General features: G+C 47.7%; 1 protein-coding gene across 1 annotated transcript; it reads right to left on the bottom strand.

The window, feature by feature from the left end:
• Positions 1-17,097, bottom strand: NIPSNAP1 (nipsnap homolog 1). The gene is made up of 10 exons (XM_083590570.1): positions 16,733-17,097; positions 14,201-14,328; positions 11,219-11,264; positions 9,301-9,395; positions 8,324-8,394; positions 6,611-6,751; positions 5,223-5,254; positions 4,254-4,348; positions 2,866-2,949; positions 1-1,759 (listed from the first exon to the last, which is right to left on the bottom strand). The coding sequence occupies exons 1-10, from the start codon at positions 16,831-16,833 to the stop codon at positions 1,695-1,697; spliced, it is 858 nt and encodes a 285-aa protein (XP_083446696.1). The 5' UTR covers positions 16,834-17,097; the 3' UTR covers positions 1-1,694.
• Between the last annotated feature and the right edge of the window lie 1,423 nt (positions 17,098-18,520).

Below are 18,520 nucleotides of genomic sequence, written 5' to 3'. Positions count from 1 at the left end.
TAGTATATTAAATATTTTATTACATGTGCAGCTAGGCTGTTTAACACGGTCCCTAGGCAGAAGAGCACTTAAAATAGTTTATTACGAACAAGCGCAGCCTCACTATGCTACCCCGAAAAGGGTAACTGGTCAAGAGACAAGATACATTGTGCCAACGAGAGGACCTTGTCTCTGTCCACCTCCTCTCTTAACTCACAGCTGGGCAACCACATTTAAACCACCAGGGATTTTTCGGTCTGTGCACATACAGAGAGACCAAGCTAAGCAGGCTAGGAGGAGGACACTTTTGGCATTCCAGAGGCTGCAGAACTACAACTTCCAGCAAGCGTGGCTGGGTGACCATGGGAGTTGTAGTTCAGCAACATCCAGCAGGTTATAAAGGTTCCCCACACCCAAAGTACACATTCATTACATTCCTGAGAACGCTACCCTGTTGTGCATTATAGTCGTACCTCGGAAGTGGAACAGAAACCGTTTCGGAAGTCTGTCCGACTTCCAAAATGTTTGGAAACCAAGGCGTGGCTTCCGATTGGCTGCAGGAAGCTCCTGCAGCCAATCAGAAGCCGCAGAACCCATGTCAGATATTCCGGTTCCAAAAGAACGTTCGTAAACTGGAACACTCACTTCCAGGTTTGCAGCGTTCGGGAGCCAAAACGTTCGACTCGCAAGGCGTTCGTCTTCCAGGGTACAACTGTACAGTCATACCTTCGTTGTCGAAAGCCCTGGAACTGGGACGTTTTGGCTCCCGAACGACCGAAACCCAGAAGTGACTGCTCCGGTTTTCAAATGTTCTCTTGGAAGCCGAATGTCTGACAGGGCTTCCGCGGCTTCCGATTGGCTGCAGGAGCTTCCTGCAACCAATTGGAAGCCGCGATTTGGAAGTCAAATGCTTTGGAAGTCGAAGGGACTTCTGGAACGGATTCCGTTCCGACTTCCAAGATACGACTATTTCATTTTAGAAAGGTTTGGAGACTGCCTTTGCAGCGATCAAAAAGACTATTTCAAGGATAAGAACTGTTGCGGGGTGGGGAGAAAAGAGTCATTTCCTTTGTAATCCAACAATACCCACTTAGGTGGCATCCACACCTTAAAGGGCTATGCTATTACTTTAAACCTTCATGCCTCCCCCCCCCAATGATTTCTGGGAGCTGTGGTTTGTTGAGAAGTCTCCGCACCCTTAGAAAGACCCCCTATTCCCCTCCCAGCACTACAATTCCCAGATCGGTTTAATAATCAATCCCTTCCCCCAGGGAACTCTGGGAACTGTAGTTCTAGGAGGGGAGCAAGGCGCCTCTTAACAACTCTTAATATAATTGTGTTTGCCACAGCAAGCAACAGCCAGCACCCTCTAAGCAGCTTCATCTAGAGAATCATCAGCCTCTGGAACAAGGCAGACTGGGTCGTCCATCTGTGGCAACACGTCAAGCCTTCCAGCTTCTCATTCAGAGTCAAAAAGATGAGCTCAGCAGGATTCTGACACACTTTCTGGAAACCAAGAGGCTGGAAGGAAAAAGGGGGGAGAAAGGCAAGGAGATGGATATCTCCAGACAAAGCAGCAAGAGAAGATAGGGGGCAGGCGAGGGGTGAAGAGAAGGTCAGAAAAGAGTTCAGAGAGGATCCGGGCGGATGAAAATACAGCCAGCTCAATTTCTTTCTGCGTGTTTGGTGCAGAGAGAGGGGACCTGGCGACAGCATCATTGCAAGGGAGAGATCTTCAAAGGGATCATGATTCGCGATTCCATGCTCCGGACCAGAGGCACTGCAAAAGGAAAACCCGGTGGTCACTCGGCAAGGACACAGAGCAGAGGAACCTGCCCGCCACTGCCCGCTCCACCCTCACCCTCAAAAGGGAGCCCCACACAAGCTCTCTGGTCCAAAGACATCGATACCAAGCACTGACAATTCATAGGACTTCTCCAAGGACTGAGTTCTCCCAGGGGTAATGCCAGGGTGGGCATTGGGAGCAGGCCAGCAGGAACTCACAAGGCGTCAGTGAAGTTAACTCTTTGAAGAGACAAACGGCTCAGGCCTAGTGAACACAACAAGGCTTTCCAGTAGGTCTTGCCGTGATGAGGCAGTTGCGAAGACCAAAGGTCCCCACAGCTCCCTAAGTCTCCTCTTCCCCCAGGTCCTTCCCAAACAACCTGAGAATTCTCTGCCTTTTCTGCCTTTGCTATGCTCTCTTCATGCCTCTTTTGGTTCTGGGAGACCAGGGAAGAGGGAAGCTGGTCGCAACAGGAGGGGGAGACTTCCTGGCTTCTCTCTGCCTCTTGGCCCTCCTCCTCTCCTGCCTCTGATTCTGGACTGCTCTCTGCCACAGACTCTCCCTCCTCACTAAACCCGGTTACCTCTTCAGCTTCTGACACCTCCTCCTCCCAGTTTGCTCCCTCTTCTCCCTCCAACCAGCTAACTGTCCACGAGGGCAAAAGCAAGTCACCTGCTGCCAGGTGATTGACAGGTGGGATGGCCACACCACTTGTCAAACTTGGAGGAGGGTGGAGGAGATAAGGATTCGGCCCACTGGCTAGATCTAGTTCTGCACCCCTGGTGTGAGGGTACACCTGGATAAGCAACTCCTGAATTTCATCTTCAAGCTCAAAAGAAGAATTTTGGAAATGGGACTCTAAGGATTAGGGGGAGACAAAGCTTTTTCCTGTGGAGGATGTTCCGATAAACAGCTTCTCTAAGCGCCAGGGATGCAGGAGAGATCAGCCGAGGCAGGGAGTACAAAATAAGTGCTCTCATCTCTGTCTCATTCCTAGAGCCTGTCATTGGTTCTGGGCTGGCTCCCCCTGCTGTTGGGCTCCTGCCTTGCAAGCCATCAGCCCCGAGTACCAGCCACCACCATTGAAAAAGATGCCTCACCTGTATAGTAAACGTTCTCATCCCACCCTCGCTTTCTCCAGGCAGCGTTCCTCGTCTCCTCTCGAGACTGCAGGTCCCTGTAGGCTAGAAGGACAGCAAACCACTACATCACAGGAAAGCTCAGCAACGTGGGAAGCTTCTCGGCTGCTGCATAAAGTGGCTGACTCATGTTAAGCAGCAGAAAAAGCTAATGCAGTCTTGGTAGACCACAAGCGTCACATGAGTCAACAGTGTGATGCAGCAGCAAAATAAGCTAATGCTGTTCTAGGCTCCATCAACAGTATAGTGTCCAGACCAAGAGAAGTCATGGTACCACTCTATTCTGCCTTGGTCAGACCACACCACACAGTTCTGGGCACCACAATTTAAGAAGGATATTGACACGCTGGAAAGGGGGCAGAGAAGGGCAACCAAGACATGATCCAGGGTCTGGGAATCAAGCCCTATGAGGAACAGTTGAGGGAAACCGGGTATGTCTAGACTGGAAAAGAGCAGGCTGAGAGGAGATATGATAGGGAACTGGCGTAATTGACATACAAACTGCGAGACAAGGACAACTGTGACTTTAAAGAAGAATGGGAACTTTTTACAAATTACTTAAAAAAACAACAAAATGAATTGGACTCCTTGGCACGTTTTGAATAAACATACACCAATTTATTATTGTTAGCATAAAAGATAGATAATTTAAGGATCTTTACAATTTTACAATATGCAGAGAATAATATGTGTTGAAAAACCGGAGAGGGGAGCTGAGGAAAGTCTGGGGTGTGGGTGTGTGGGAGGGACAGTTTTTCTTGGGGAGGGCGGAAGGAAAAAATGGGGGGGGGGGTTGGAAATGAAGATGATAAGTTTTTGATAATTTGTTATATTGAAATTCTTAATAAAAACTATTTAAAATACTAAGAGCTGTTTGACAGGGGAACGGTCTTCCTCAGGAGGTTGTGAACTCTCCTTCCTTGGAAAGTTTTCAAGCAGAGGTTGGACGGCCATCTATCATGGATGCTTTAGCTGAGATTCCTGCATGGCAGGGGGCTGGACTTGATGACCCTTGGCGGTCCCCTTCTGTACAATTCTCTGTTTCTATGAAATGTACAGAAAGGCAGGCAGTTAAGGGGTAACCCAATGGAGCTCATGGCCACAGGCTTTTTTGAGAAGGGTGCAGGGCTGTCTTCCCCTGAGACCAGCAGTTCTCAACCTGTGGGTCCTCCGGTGTTGTTGGACTACAACTCCCATCATCCCTCAGCTCTGGCCTTGCTAGCTAGGGATAATGGGAGTTGTAGTCCAACAACATCTGGGGACCCACAGGTTGAGAACTGCTGCCCATGACCCTCTGGATCTTTTGGACTACAACACTTTTCATCAGCCCCATTTGGGCAGCCACCTACCCCACAAGTGGTGCACGATGTACAGCTCCCCGATCTGTGAGAAGAAGCCGCCCACAGCTTCCTGGTTCTCCTGGCGATATTTAATGGCCCGCGCCCTGTTCACCAGTCAAGAGAGAGAGCAAGACGCAAGCAAGTAATAAATGAATCGTTATCATTGGCCATTTCTGCCCTACCCAAAGAGATAATGGCAAACCTGCACTTGCCCCATGACTTCAGGGGTGTAGCCCTCCAAAGGTTATGGGCCTCCAACTCCCAGCCAGCAGCCAACATGGCCCCAAGTGAGGGATGATGGGAACTATAGTCCAACAGCATGGGGGCCCACAGGCTCCCCAGCTATGCAATGGGTGCATTGCTTCCTTCACAGTGTGCATAAAAATGCATGCAGCACAGAAAGCAATGTACAAAAACAATGCCTTAAGGGGAAATGGCAAAACTGTCTCTTTCACTTTTAACTAACGAGCAAAGTCTATGTATTAGTAGAAATGAGCACTGAAAAGCTGGTGGGTTTTTAAAGGACTTAATATATATATGTATATATATATATATATTTGTAAGTACATAGAAACCAACATTTCCAAAAACCTCTAAGCAGTAAAAAAACAACAACAACCCGCTTATATGGCAAAATGTACTTAAATTTGGGGAAAGCGAGGAGCTGAAATTGACATATCCACCACTATTTGTGGACGCTCAAAGCTGGCTTCCTGAGGACAGGTTTGGTTTTTTGCTGCTTATATCTGCAATCCTGACCGCATCTACTCAGAGGCAAGTCCCTTTAAATTCAGTGGGGCCTACTCCCAAGGAAGCAAGGTTAAGCTTTCAGCCTTAGAAATCTTTTTTTTGCTGAAAGGGGCAGTGGAAGCTACTCCTCCTTATAAGGTCCTGTAAGGCACTGTACCAGCAGCTCCACCTCCCTTAAATGATCTTTTGGATAAAGGCACATTCAAGGTATTTGAAAAATCTGCTTACCAGTTATTTCCCCACTCAATCATGGTCCCAGGCTGAAAGCAAAAGGGAGAGGTGATGTACACAGCTTGTAGTCATGATTGCAAAACTTCAGGGAAAGCTCTCTCGAAGAGTTGTGGTGAGCTTCCCAAGCTCAATTTTTGGGGCGTATCTATATATAGCTTCATTGATGCACAGGAAACTGAAGTGGTGCTCCAGAAACCTACTAAAGGGTGGGAAACTACAAGGAGGAAGCAGTTGGAGGGAATGACTCATTGTTTCAGTTGTCTCTACACTAATGCACAGCGTATGGGAAACAAGCAAGCTGAATTTGAGCTTTCAATACACGATGGGAAATATGACCTAATAGGCATTACTAAAACCTGGTGGGATGAGACTCATGACTGGAATGTAGAAATTGAGGGGTATAACCTATTCAAAAGGAACAGACCAAACAGGAAGGGGAGAGGAGATGCATTGTACGTAAAGGATATGTACACTTGTGAAAAGATCCATGACCTGGAGCACGGAAGGCAGATTGAGAGTATATTGGTAAAAACTGTAGGAGTGTGTGGCAATCACACAGGGTCCCTGGACGTTTGACGGTCCTATTGATCCCTGTGCCACCACTGTGATTGCCTCCTCGCTGCCACCAACCCGTTTCTCTCAGGTACACACGGAGTCCAGACAGTTGTTAACATTAACAAATAATCAAGTTTATTTTATAAGAATGAACAAGTTTATGGTTTCAGTTAATTTTTCTTGTCAGTTTCTTAATCCTAGTTCCTTTACTGACCTATACGGTCCTAACAACTTCAAACTGATTATCCCAACTATCTATCTGACTCTACCTAACAGATCCTCTCACTCTCTCACATTAAAACTCGACCAACCCACAGACTTATCCTCCATCTTCCTTCTCCAACTCCCAACTCTCTCCTTAATAACTCTAACTCTAACTCCTCCCTTTGGGTTCCCACTAGCCAATCACTTCCCACTCATTTAACCCTTTCCTTATGACCCAGCATGATGTCACCTAGGAGGGCAAACGCCACAGAGAGCGAAACAACAGTGACCTTCCAGTGGGGGGTCTGCTATAGACCTCCAAGCCAGACTGAAGACTTGGATGATGCCTTCCTAGAGCAGATTATTACCAAACGTTCAAAATGGAGGGATACAGTAGTCATAGGAGACTTCAACTATCCCGATATCTGTTAGAACTCAAATTCTACTGAGAATGCAAGGTCCAACAAACTCCTCAATTGCCTCGCTGACCATATGCTTTCCCAGAAGGGCGTCAGATGACCCGAGAGCCCGTGTAGGTTTCATATTGGCAGAAATGTTCCAGGAGATATTAGTATCCTGAGCCGTAACATCCATCCCCTCCCCAAGATTCACCCCCCAGAACTCACTTTCAGCTTGTACGTCCTCAATTCATAGATATTGGGCCCAGGTCGTGGCAAAGGCTCATTCCAAAAGCTGAACTCCAAGAGCAGCTGGTTTCTTCGGGACAACAGCATTTTGCTCCTCTCCTTCCGGAATTCCAGGTACTCCTGGAAAGGGGGAAAGATCAGAAGGGTCACTTGGGCACTTAGCTGTGGGCTTTCAGTACTTTCCATGGGGGGGGGGCATGATCGAAGAGAGTGGGCTAGTGTTGTGCTGTGTAAGCATGGGATTTGGTTCTTTCAAGTGAGTTTCCAGTCCTCATTGACCTGAAAGTCGTATGTTGGCAGTACTTATATGTCGGATGGTTATTGTTTGGGTTATCCCATCCACAATTTGAAGGTGACCTGGAAACTGCAACTAATCCAGAATGCGGCAGCTGGACGGGTGACTGGGAGCGGCCACCGAGACCACATAACACTGGTCCTGAAAGACCTACATTGGCTCCCAGTACATTTCCGAGCACAATTCAAAGTGTTGGTGCTGACCTTTAACGGCCTTGGTCCAGTATACCTGAAGGAGCCTGCATTCTCCAGCGTTCAGCCCAGACATTGAGGTCCAGCTCCGAGGGCCTTCTGGCAGTTCCCTCAATGCAAGAAGTGAGGTTACAGGGAACCAAGCAGAGGGCCTTCTTGGTAGTGGCGCCTGCCCTGCGGAACGCCCTCCGATCAGATGTCAAGGAAATAAATCTGACTTTTAGAAGACTTTAGAATGCAGCCCTGTATCAGGACGTTTTTAATGATTGATGTTTTATTGTGCTTTTAATTCTGTTGGGGGCCGCCCAGAGTGGCTGGGGAAACCCAGCCAGATGGGCGGGGTATAAACAATAAATTATTATAGTTAGCCAGGGACTTGAACCAGGGGTCAGAGGCACAAGCCTAACACTCTACCCAGAGTTAGGGCCGCAACCCAGTGGTAGAGCATCTGCTATGTATGCAGAAGGTCCCAGAACATCTCCATGTTAGGCTGAGAGAAACTCCCTCTCTGAAACGCTGGAGAGCTGCTGCCAGTCAGAGTATACAACACTAAGCTCGATGGACCAAGGGTCTGACTCAGTTCAAGGTAGGCATGTTCCAGATGTCCCATCGTTCTTGATCGAGGGCCGTGTTGGCTGGGCCGATGGGAGCTGGGGACCCCCAATATCTGGAAGACATCGCCTTGGCTACCCAACTGTGCCATTAAGATTGCCACTGGCTCTTTGCTGCAGAGACCAGCTAGCCAGATGTGGCCTGGCAGTGGAACCGTTGGCTTGCCAGCAGCGTTGAGAATCATTCCTCCGTCGCTGCTGGTGTGTTTTCCTCACATGTCTGTGCTGACATTCCACAGTGTTGGGAGTCATGAGAACAGAAGTTCAGTTTACACTGTTCCCATATGTTGTGCTATTGCATTATCTGTTCTCTCTTGGGTGAGAAGGAAAGTGGAGACATGATTCCTTTGTTCTGTAACACTTGATCTTATACATAATATATTAGCTTAAAATTATACACCTGAAGTCCAGCTTCTGCTCTGAACTCTGCTATGTCTGTGTGTGCATATATGTTCGGATATATGTCGCAGTAGCGACTCGGGACAGAAGAGTGATGAATCATCCCAAGGGGCGCTTTGGAGGGAAAGACGCAGTTCCCTGGTGTTTTCCCAACAAGCATTACATCTGGAGAAGAAGAGAGACCTGTGCTTGGTACCTGGTTCTGTTTCAGCTTGTTCATGCAGTCCACGAGGGCCGGGTAGCCACCGGTGAATCGCCAGAGGTGCACTAGGACAAGAAGAGGAGAGCCTCAAATCTTTGCAAACCCCAGCTGAAAGCTAACACCCACGTGGCTGACTGCTAGAGCATCCATTTTGCACGCAGAAGGCGATTGTGGCTGATCTAGTCCTGAAATTCCCTTTTTTATTGGGAGGAGGAAGGGCTGAATCTCGAGGGCCTCCTTAGGGAATGCACACAGCATCTAGTAATTGTGGATGTACTGCTCTTGCACATGGAGGTTCTGATTAGAGGAAGTGGCTAATGGATTACGCCGGCAGGGGTCAGCAAACCTTTTCAGCAGGGGGCCAGTCCACTGTCCCTCAGACCTTGTGGGGGGCCAGATTATATTTTGAAAAGGAAAAAAAATGAACGAATGCCTATGCGCCACCAATAACCCAGAGATGCATTTTAAATACAGTGGTACCTCGGGTGAAGTACTTAATTCGTTCCGGAGGTCTGTTCTTAACCTGAAACTGTTCTTAACCGGAAGCACCACTTTAGCTAATGGGGCCTCCTGCTGCCGCCGCGCCGCCAGAGCACCATTTCTGTTCTCATCCTGAAGCAAAGTTCTTAACCCGAGATACTATTTCTGGGTTAGCGGAGTCTGTAACCTGAAGCGTATGTAACCCGCGGTACCACTGTAAAAGGGCACATTCTACTCATGTAAAAACATGCTGATTCCCAGACCGTCCGTGGGCTGGATTTAGAAGGCGATTGGGCCGGATCCAGCCCCTGGGCCTTAGTTTGCCTACCCATGGATTAGGGGTTTGTTTGTTTGTTTGTTTGTTTTAAAGATGGAAGGGGAGAAAGGGCTGAATTGCTACGGCTCCCTGAGTCGTATGCCATGAACTTCCTGTCAAGGCAGAACTCGAAGGCCCCTAAACCCACCCTGCATGGTTGGCCCTGCCCCCTCACCTGCCTGGTCCTGTTCACCATACCAAGTATTCCAGTTGCCAACCAGGTCGCAGGGATAGTCCGAGTCCGAGTGCAGCTTTGGAAGTACCTGTTCCCTGCAAAGCAGACATGGAATCGACAGGTGAGGTGGGGATAGCCAAGGCTCACATTTATTATTAGCAGCAATTATTAATAACAATACTTATGGCATCAACTTAGTCCACATATGTCCCCACAACCACTTCGATCGGCAGAACTGGCACTGTTCCAAGTACTACATAATGCCTGCTCTACATTCCTAAAAACGTGATATTTTAGTGTGGCGGCACCTACACTTGTGGGTTTTTTGTGATTTTCAGTTTTATACATTTCAATAATTTTACAATCATTTTAACATTTCAAGACTTGACTTCCTCCCCCCCCCCTTTCTGTGGCTGCTTAAATTATTCTCCCCCCTCCACGAATATTCCAAATTAACTTAATTTACTCATTTACTTTAAACATATACTCTTATAAAACTGCAGGTTATTACAATAATCCTGCCAACGTTCTTATTATCTGTTTGTAAATATTCAGTAAACTATTTCCATTCTTTTATAAAAAGTTTGTTATCTTGATTTCTTATTTTTCCTGGCAAGTTTTGCCATTTCTACATATTCCATAAGTTTTTGTACCCATTCTTCTTTCTCTGGGACTTCTTCTTCTTTCCATTTTTGGGACGAGTAATATTCTTGCCACTGTAGTCGCATACATGAATAAATTTCTATAAAGTTTGGGTAGTTCTGTCCCTATAATTCCCCCAAACACCTACACTTTGGAACTCCCTGCCTGTTGATATCAGGCAGGTGCCTTCACAGGAGGACCTAGTATTATGAAAAGTTGAAAAGTGTCTCTCTCTCTCTCTCCACACAATTTAATACACCTCTAGCTATTGTTGTTGTTTATTATATTTTAAATTATGTTCCTCCTTACACACATCCCCTGCCACTAAAAACAGGGGGAGCCCCTTCCAAGGCTGAGAACACACTATACAGTGGTACCTCGGGTTACATACGCTTCAGGTTACATACGCTTCAGGTTACAGACTCCGCTAACCCAGAAACAGTACCTCAGGTTAAGAACTTTGCTTCAGGATGAGAACAGAAATCGTGCTTCGGTGGCGCAGCAGCAGTGGGAGGCCCCATTAGCTAAAGTGGTGCTTCAGGTTAAGAACAGTTTCAGGTTAAGTACAGACCTCTGGAATGAATTAAGTACTTAACCCAAGGTACCACTGTACTTTTAAACACTGTACTTTTTTTAAGGAAAACTTGGGCGGGGAGCAGAATGCAGTGTCTGGAAATAACAGGATGGATGGAAGGAATGGAGTGTCCGGGGGTCCAAAAATGGAAAGAAGATAAGAATTGCGGATGAAGCTGATGGACTATGCTGAAATGGCTAAAATGACTGGCTAAGAATCAGAAAGACCAAAATTTTAATATGGAATGGGGAAAATTTGTAACGTATCTTAAAGACCACCATAAACAGTTAAAATTGTTAGGAGGACTGGAATATCACTTGTAGTGAATAAGGGTGAATTTTGGACATAATGGAAGAGGTAAAAGATTTGGATCATCGTAAAAGATGCCAGAGGAAATGATTAATAATAGGACCCACAAAGGGTAGGATGGAAGTCCAGGAGATTCCTTGGAATCTTGTTTTTAAGATTTACGCTTTATGTATCTCTGTAAAATTTTAATTTGAAAAACCAAATAAATAAATAAATACTTTAAAAGGAATGGAGTCTCCGGGAAGATGGAGTAGGTACTGGACGGCTCCCTGAACACTGCAGTAAAATTCCCGCTTGTGGAATTTTATTACTGAATTTCACTATACTGTTGTTAGGCCTTTTTAAAAACCTCTCTTCTCAATCTCAGAATTCCCGACAGCGCGAGATACTTACGTCAGGCTGTTATAGGCATCCAGGCACTCAGGTTTCACATTGTGGACTGAAATGACAAAGAAAACAGTTGCGTTTGGCTGAACATCAAATGCGAAACAAGAGGGAGGGAGGAAGAGCGGAGGAAGCCTGCAGCAAAACAGTCTCCTTGAACAGGACCAACTCGTTCCCCTGGTGAGCTAGCAGGGAAATTCGTGGCTGCCCCACAGCAAGCATTCTGCACCAAAGAAATAATAATACATTTCCTGAAGCAAGGAGTATTCTGTCCAGATAAAAGACGCATCAAGAATCCAGATTCTATTCTCAAATTCTCAAGTAACGGCAACAGGGTGTTTTTATTTTTGAAATGGAATCCTAGAACTGTAGAGGTGGAAGGCACCCAAGGGTCATCTAGTCCAACCCCCTGCGAGACAGGAATCATGGCTGAAGAATCTGACAGATGGCAATCCCACCCCTGTTTAAAAACCTCAAATGAAGGGGAGGCCACGACCTTCCAACGGAGCCCATTCCACTGTCAAACAACTCAAAAGTTCTTCTGAACGCTCCATCAGAATCTTCCTTCTTGTTGTCTGAATCCATTGGTTCGGGTCCTATCTCTCTGGAGCAGCAGAAAAAGTTTGCTCCATGTGACAGGCCTTCAGATATTTGAAGATTATTCTGTGTGCATTATTCCTGCCTAACCAGCACACATAATTCTCAATGTCTGTCTGTCTGTTTGTTTAGTATTTGCATCTTGCACAGAATTTGGAACTTCTTGGAGGCAAGGAACAGATTGGGCGGTGGGTGTTTTGAGTAAGTCTGCCGTGGACGCCGATAGGAGATTGGTTGGAAGCGGGCAGCAAGAAGTCACTATATCACAGACAACAGAGACTGTCAACGTAGCTTCTGTAATCCTGGGGTCGAGAAACTTGACTTGCTCCCCCCCCCCAAGCAATGCCTTAATATTAAGCGTTTTCTCCTTCATCCTTTTACAACACCTGACATCCATTCATCTCCCATTTGAGAGGCGACCATCAATTGAGACAGCCTCCCCAGATCCAGAGAAACATCTGGAGAGACCTAATTGGACTTTCTAGATGAGGATGAATCCTGACAAGACAGAAGTATTGCTTTTGGGGGACAGGAGGCGGGCTGGTGTGGGGGACCCCCTGGTCCTGAATGGGGTAACTGTGCCCCTGAAGGACCAGGTGTGCAGCCTGGGAGTCATTTTGGACTCACAGCTGTCCATGGAGGTGCAGGTCAATTCTGTGTCCAAGGCAGCTATCTACCAGCTCCATCTGGTACGCAGGCTGAGACTCTACCTGTCCGCAGACTGTCTCACCAGAGTGGTGCATGCCCTGGTTATCTCCCGCTTGGACCACTGCAATGCGCTCTATGTGGGGCTACCTTTGAAGGTGACCCAGAAACTACAACTAATCCAGAATACGGCAGCTAGACTGGTGACTGGGAGCGGCTGCCAAGACCACATAACACTGGTCTTGAAAGACCTATCCCAGTACGTTTCCGAGCATAATTCAAAGTGTTGGTGCTGACCTTTAAAGCCCTAAACGGCCTCGGTCCAGTATACCTGAAGGAGTGTCTCCACCCCCATCGTTCTACTGAGGTCCAGCTCAGAGGGCCTTCTGGCGGTTCCCTCCCTGCAAGAAGCCAAGTTACAGGGAACCAGGCAGAGGGCCTTCTCAGTGGTGGCGCCCTCCCTGTGGAATCCCTCCAAGCAGATGTCAAAGAGAACAACAACTACCTGATTTTTAGAAGACATATGAAGGCAGCCCTGTTTAGGGAAGCTTTTAATGTTTGACGCACTATTGTATTTTAATATTTTGTTGGAAGCTGCCCAGAATGGCTGGGGAAGCCCAGCCAGATGGGTGGGGTATAAATAATAAATTGTTGTCGTTGTTGTTGTTGTTGCCAGATGGGTGGGGTATAAATAATAAATTGTTGTTGTTGTTGTTGTTATTTGCATTATAAACTCCTTCTAAGCAGTTGTTCCAGCTTTAAGCTGCCGCTATGCTTTGTTTAGGGACGCGGGTGGCACTGTGGGTTAAACCACAGAGCCTAGGACTTGCCGATCAGAAGGTTGGCGGTTTGAATCCCCGCGATGGGATGAGCTCCCATTGCTCAGTCCCTGCTCCTGCCAACCTAGCAGTTCGAAAGCACGTCAAAGTGCAAGTAGATAAATAGGTACTGCTCCGGCGGGAAGGTAAATGGCGTTTCCGTGCGCTGCTCTGGTTCGCCAGAAGCGGCTTAGTCATGCTGGCCACATGACCTGGAAGCTGTACGCCGGCTCCCTTGGCCAGTAAAGCGAGATGAGTGCCGCAACCCCAGAGTCGGTCACGACTGGACCTAATGGTCAGGGGTCCCTTTACCTTTACCTTATGCTTTGTTTCCGAGAAATAACACACCAGCTGCTATTGCTGTTGGTTAGTGTACAGTCGTACCTTGGAAGCCGAACGGAATCCGTTCCGGAAGTCCGTATGACTTCCAAAACGTTCGGCAACCAAGACGTGGCTTCCGATTGGCTGCAGGAGCTTCCTGCATGCAATCGGAAGCCGCGTAAGCCACGTCGGACGTTCGGCTTCCAAAGAACGTTCGCAAACCAGAACACTCACTTTTGCAGCGTTCGGGAGCCAAAACGTTCGACTGGCAAGGCATTCGGCTTCCAAGGTATTTTGAATTATGTTTCTTATATGTGAGAAAGCAAAATAATAAATTTTAAAAATATTTAAAAGTTTTCAGAAAGCCAAAGTTCTGCACCAAGAAGGTTCCATGGTTTTTACGCAAAGCATGGAAGGCTCTTTGTCAATCACCCACCTCCCCAAGCTGCTCTGCTGAACAGAAGACGCGAAATCTGCTGCTGCTGCTGCTGCTTACAGTCCTTACCCGCGGACCAGCCCTCAGCCCTCACCCGTGCAGAAAGCAACACAGAGGCTTACAACAAGAGCAGAGGGGAAAGCAAGCTTAGGGACGAGGGAGTTGGCGGCTCACACTGGATCTTGTACAGGTGGTTGGTCTCTTTCTTTGACAGGAGGTTGGAATGGGCATCCTTTCGGGGGTCCACTTTGTGGACAAAGAGGGAACGGAACCAGCTGCTTTCGTGGTCTTTGGAGTAGTCCCTGAAAGAAAATGCAGGTGTCAGAAAGGCAACCCACAAAAGAAAAGAGGAGGTAGCAGCCTTCGCAGCAAAACATCTGGACCAGGTTTCTGAATTGCTACTCGCCTGGTTGCCTATGGCGAGTGAGAAATGACCTCCAGGTGACCAAGGAACAGGACGAATGTCAATTCATTACTTCTCAAAGGCCAATAATGAGTTTCAGTCCCTGCATAATCAGCATAAGGGTTCTGAAGCAAGTAGCCTTCCTTGTTTTAAGTAATTATGCCCTTGTGTTGTGGATAATTCTGCATCAGTTCGCATGGGCTCTTAAAAACGAGCTGGTGGAGGACGAATGGAGCATTTTGCATCTTGGAAAACTATGCTACTAGTTTACCGTATTTTTCGTTCTATAAGACGCACTTTTCCCCCTTCAAAAACTAAGGGGAAATGTGTGTGCGTCTTATGGAGCGAATGCAGGCTCCTTGGCTTCAGCGATAGCAACGCGAAGCCTCCGAAGCGCAGAAGGAGAGCTCCCCCCGCACTCCAGGGGCTTCAGGAGGCTATCCGCAAGCCTTTGGAGCACAGCGGGAGTTCCTGCCGCTTCGCTGAAGGGGCGCTGAGCAGAGAGGGGGAGATTTTTTTTTCCTGTTCTCCCCCTCCTATGGTCCGGTGCATCCTATCGAGTGAAAAATACGGTACTTTAGTTTCGTGTACCAGCTTGCTCCAAGCTTCATTCCCAGCTGTAAAATGGAAACAGATGAAAACATTTTTGTTCCGGCAAGCCTATCCAGACATGCAGAATATCAGCATCTGTTATAACCTGCTTTTTACCTTATTGTTGATTTTAAAATTATTTTAAAACAGTTGTTTTAAACCTTTTTTAATGGTAATTTTAACGTTTTGCAAACTACTTTGAGTTGTTATTACAATCCATCGGTATATAAATCCTGTGAAATAGAGTGAAATGTGAATCAGGACAGACCCCACATTTCACCTCTTACACCCCCCCCCAAAAAATCTAGGAGATGGAGAATAATAATACAGAACTACCTCACAAGGTTGTTTGTATGGATAACTGACATGAAAAGGAAGTTTACAGTACAAATATGGTTATATAGAAATTCTGATCAATATAGCTGTCCACTTTTCCCTTTTCTTGCGAGGAATCCTTTCAAAATAAGGGAATTTCCCTTAAAAAAAGGGAAACGTTGACAGCTATGCTGATCAAGCTTCTCTCTCTTAAGCTCTCCCCACGTAAAAATAAAATATCTATCTGCAAAAGCTGCGAAATAAAAAATGAACGGCTTCTCTTGAACACAGCTTTACCGAGCAATGGGTACCATTCCACTCCAGCCAATGTTATGGATCTAATATTCTGCTCTTATCTAAGATGGCAACTAGATAAATAAAGAGAGAGAGGGAGAGAGAGAGGGAGAGACCCTTTCTTTGCAGCCAAGACCTTTGCACCAACGCTGGTCATTCATTAACTTCAGAAAATAGATGGTAAACAATCCATCAGGGAGGCACTGCTAACTCCACAGGATTCCCACTGGCCCCTTCAGGGGCTGTGACTATGTGAACATGGACACCAGTGTTCCCCAACCTGGTGCCCTCCAGCTATAAGATGCTGGGGTTGGTGGCAGCTGGGAGTCCAAAACTGCTGGAAGGCACCAAGTTGGAAAAGACTGACCTGATAGCCAAGGGCTCGTAGCTAATCTCTAGTCCAAAATTCCAGCTTTCCAAATAATTTGTTACTTACAGAACAAGCCTAATAGGTCCATCTCCTCAGCCAAAAACCCTGCTGGATTCAGTGGGGCTTACTTGCAGGTCAATGGGATTAGCTTTGCAGCCTAAGGCGTCATAGACTCTTAAGAGCTGGAAGGGACCCAAGGGGCATCTAGTCCAACCCCCTGCAATGCAGGAACCTTAGCTAAAGCATCCATGACGGACAGGAGAAGGGAAAAAGAGAAGACTCTCAAAACTTGCAAGAATCAAGCAAACGAGCATTTTAAAGCAGGGTTGCATCCAACCAAGTCAAGAGCAGGCCCACTGAAGTTCATGGCACTAGGTTAAGTGACGTCCATTCATTTCAATGGGCTTCCTAGGAGTAGGAACCCAACATTGGATACGACCCCAAAGTCCACTGCGTTTTAAGAGCTTCCAAGGCCAGGCCTCACCAGCCCTCCAAGGGCGCAAAGTGAAAACGATCCTTTTCCTTCCTCCCGGGTTTGTTGCGATCCTAAGGCAGGCTTAATCTCTCTCCCCTCCCCCCCCCCGCCCCAAGCCTGTTGGAGATTAACCCTTTGCCACCCGGGGAGCGCCCGAAGCGCAAGAAAAAGCGCAAGACTTTGGGCACGGAGAGGTGCGCAAGGCAGCATCGGGGGAGGGCTCCGGGTGGGGAGGGAAGGGGAGGGCAAGCTGCTCACCGGCCCCCGCCGCTGCCGCGGGCCAGGCAAGGGTCTCCGCCCCGCAGCGCCGCCAGCAGCAGCAAGCGCCGCGCCGGCATCCCGCACGCCCACGTCGCCATCTTCGCTCTCGCCCGCGGCTCCAGCAAGACCCGGACGAGAGGAGGGAGGAGGAGGCGCCGCCGCCGCCGCAGCGACGCTTTGGGGCGGATCTCGGTGCTCCGATGCGGCACACGCCCCCCGCTCCCCGGGCGTAGGAGGGACCCCTGGGGTCTCGTTACAGCCGCAAGGGGGCGTCAGCGGCCGGCAGCCTTCATGCGGACTAGCCACCCGACGCCATCCCTTTAAAGCGCGTTCGAAGGGCAGGCTTTCTCGCAAGGGATTCTGGGGCGTGTAGTTCACCCCTCGCAGAATTACAATGGCCGGCTGCCCTTCACAAACTACAGCGCCCAGAATTCTTTGGGCGGGGGAAATGTGTTGGGTTGAAATAACGACAGACAGGTAGCGAGTGTCATCTGGGAGGCATCTCTCGAGCAAGTCTCGGGGAGTCCCTTTTATTGAATATTACAGCATTGCCACACATGTGCTTATTGCTGATTGGTTAACACAAGTACAAAGCAAAAGGTTGCATATAGGCATTAATCACGGATAGATTAAGGGCTGGGAAAGGGAGCACAGAACTAGACAGGCATGAAAACCTCCTAATTAAAATATAACTAATGATTGATAATGCAAGACTTAAACAATTACGTTCCAATAGATGTGGTCAACTATGCATTAAGGACAGGTCAGGGTACGGTGTTTCATGAACTCAATGTGAACTGAACATTCTGGGGTGGTGAGGGAATGTCTTAGTATTGGGACGGTTTGTGCAGCATTATGTGCAGGAGCGAAGCGTGAGAGCAAGACTTCCCATCAGGCCACAGTCGTGTATTAGGATCATAGCATCCAGCATCCCATCAGAAATGCTTCTAAGGTTGCAGCGTTTCGTGCTTTTTTTAAAAAACAAGTTTAGAGAAAAGGCGATAAAGAGGCAACACAAAAGAAGTTTGCAAAAGTATGCATGGCACTGGGGGAAAGCTGTTCTCCTGTGAGTTCAACAGCATTCTTGGTGCCTTAGCTTCACAGGTTTTAAACTTTATCCCAAGGACTTCTTAACTTTCTGTCCGTATAGTTAAAGCTATGGTTTTCCCAGTAGTGATGTATGGACGTGGGAGCTGGACCATAAAGAAGGCTGATCGCCGAAGAATTGGTGCTTTTGAATTATGGTGCTGGAGGAGACTCTTGAGAGTCCCATGGACTGCAAGAAGATCAAACGCATCCATTCTGAAGGAAATCAGCCCTGAGCGCTCACTGGAAGGACAGATCCTGAAATTGAGGCTCCAGTACTTTGGCCACCTCATGAGAAGAGAAGACTCCCTGGAAAAGACCCTGATGTTGGGAAAGATGGGGGGCACAAGGAGAAGGGGACGACAGAGGAAGAGATGGTTGGATACTGTTCTCGAAGCTACCAGCATGAGTTTGACCAAACTGCGGGAGGCAGTGGAAGACAGGAGTGCCTGGCGTGCTCTGGTCCATGGGGTCATGAAGAGTCGGACACGACTAAACGACTAAACAACAACAACAAAATATAACCAGTGATCCTCGCCCGCCAACAAACAAAATTCCAGCTAGTTTGAGGAACGGTTTGCTTGCTTGGGAAAGCTGATTTCATAAAGCTAGCACTCATCATCATCAGTATTTATATATTGTTTAATACGCGAAACCCCGATATAGAAAACGGGGGTGGTTGGCTTTTGCTGCCCAACT

This window comes from Podarcis filfolensis (assembly GCF_964270895.1).
Source record: "Podarcis filfolensis genome assembly, chromosome: 16".
Classification (NCBI taxonomy): domain Eukaryota; kingdom Metazoa; phylum Chordata; class Lepidosauria; order Squamata; family Lacertidae; genus Podarcis; species Podarcis filfolensis.
The sequence above is the reverse complement of the archived record's forward strand: the minus strand, read 5'-3'. Positions and strand labels throughout refer to the sequence as shown.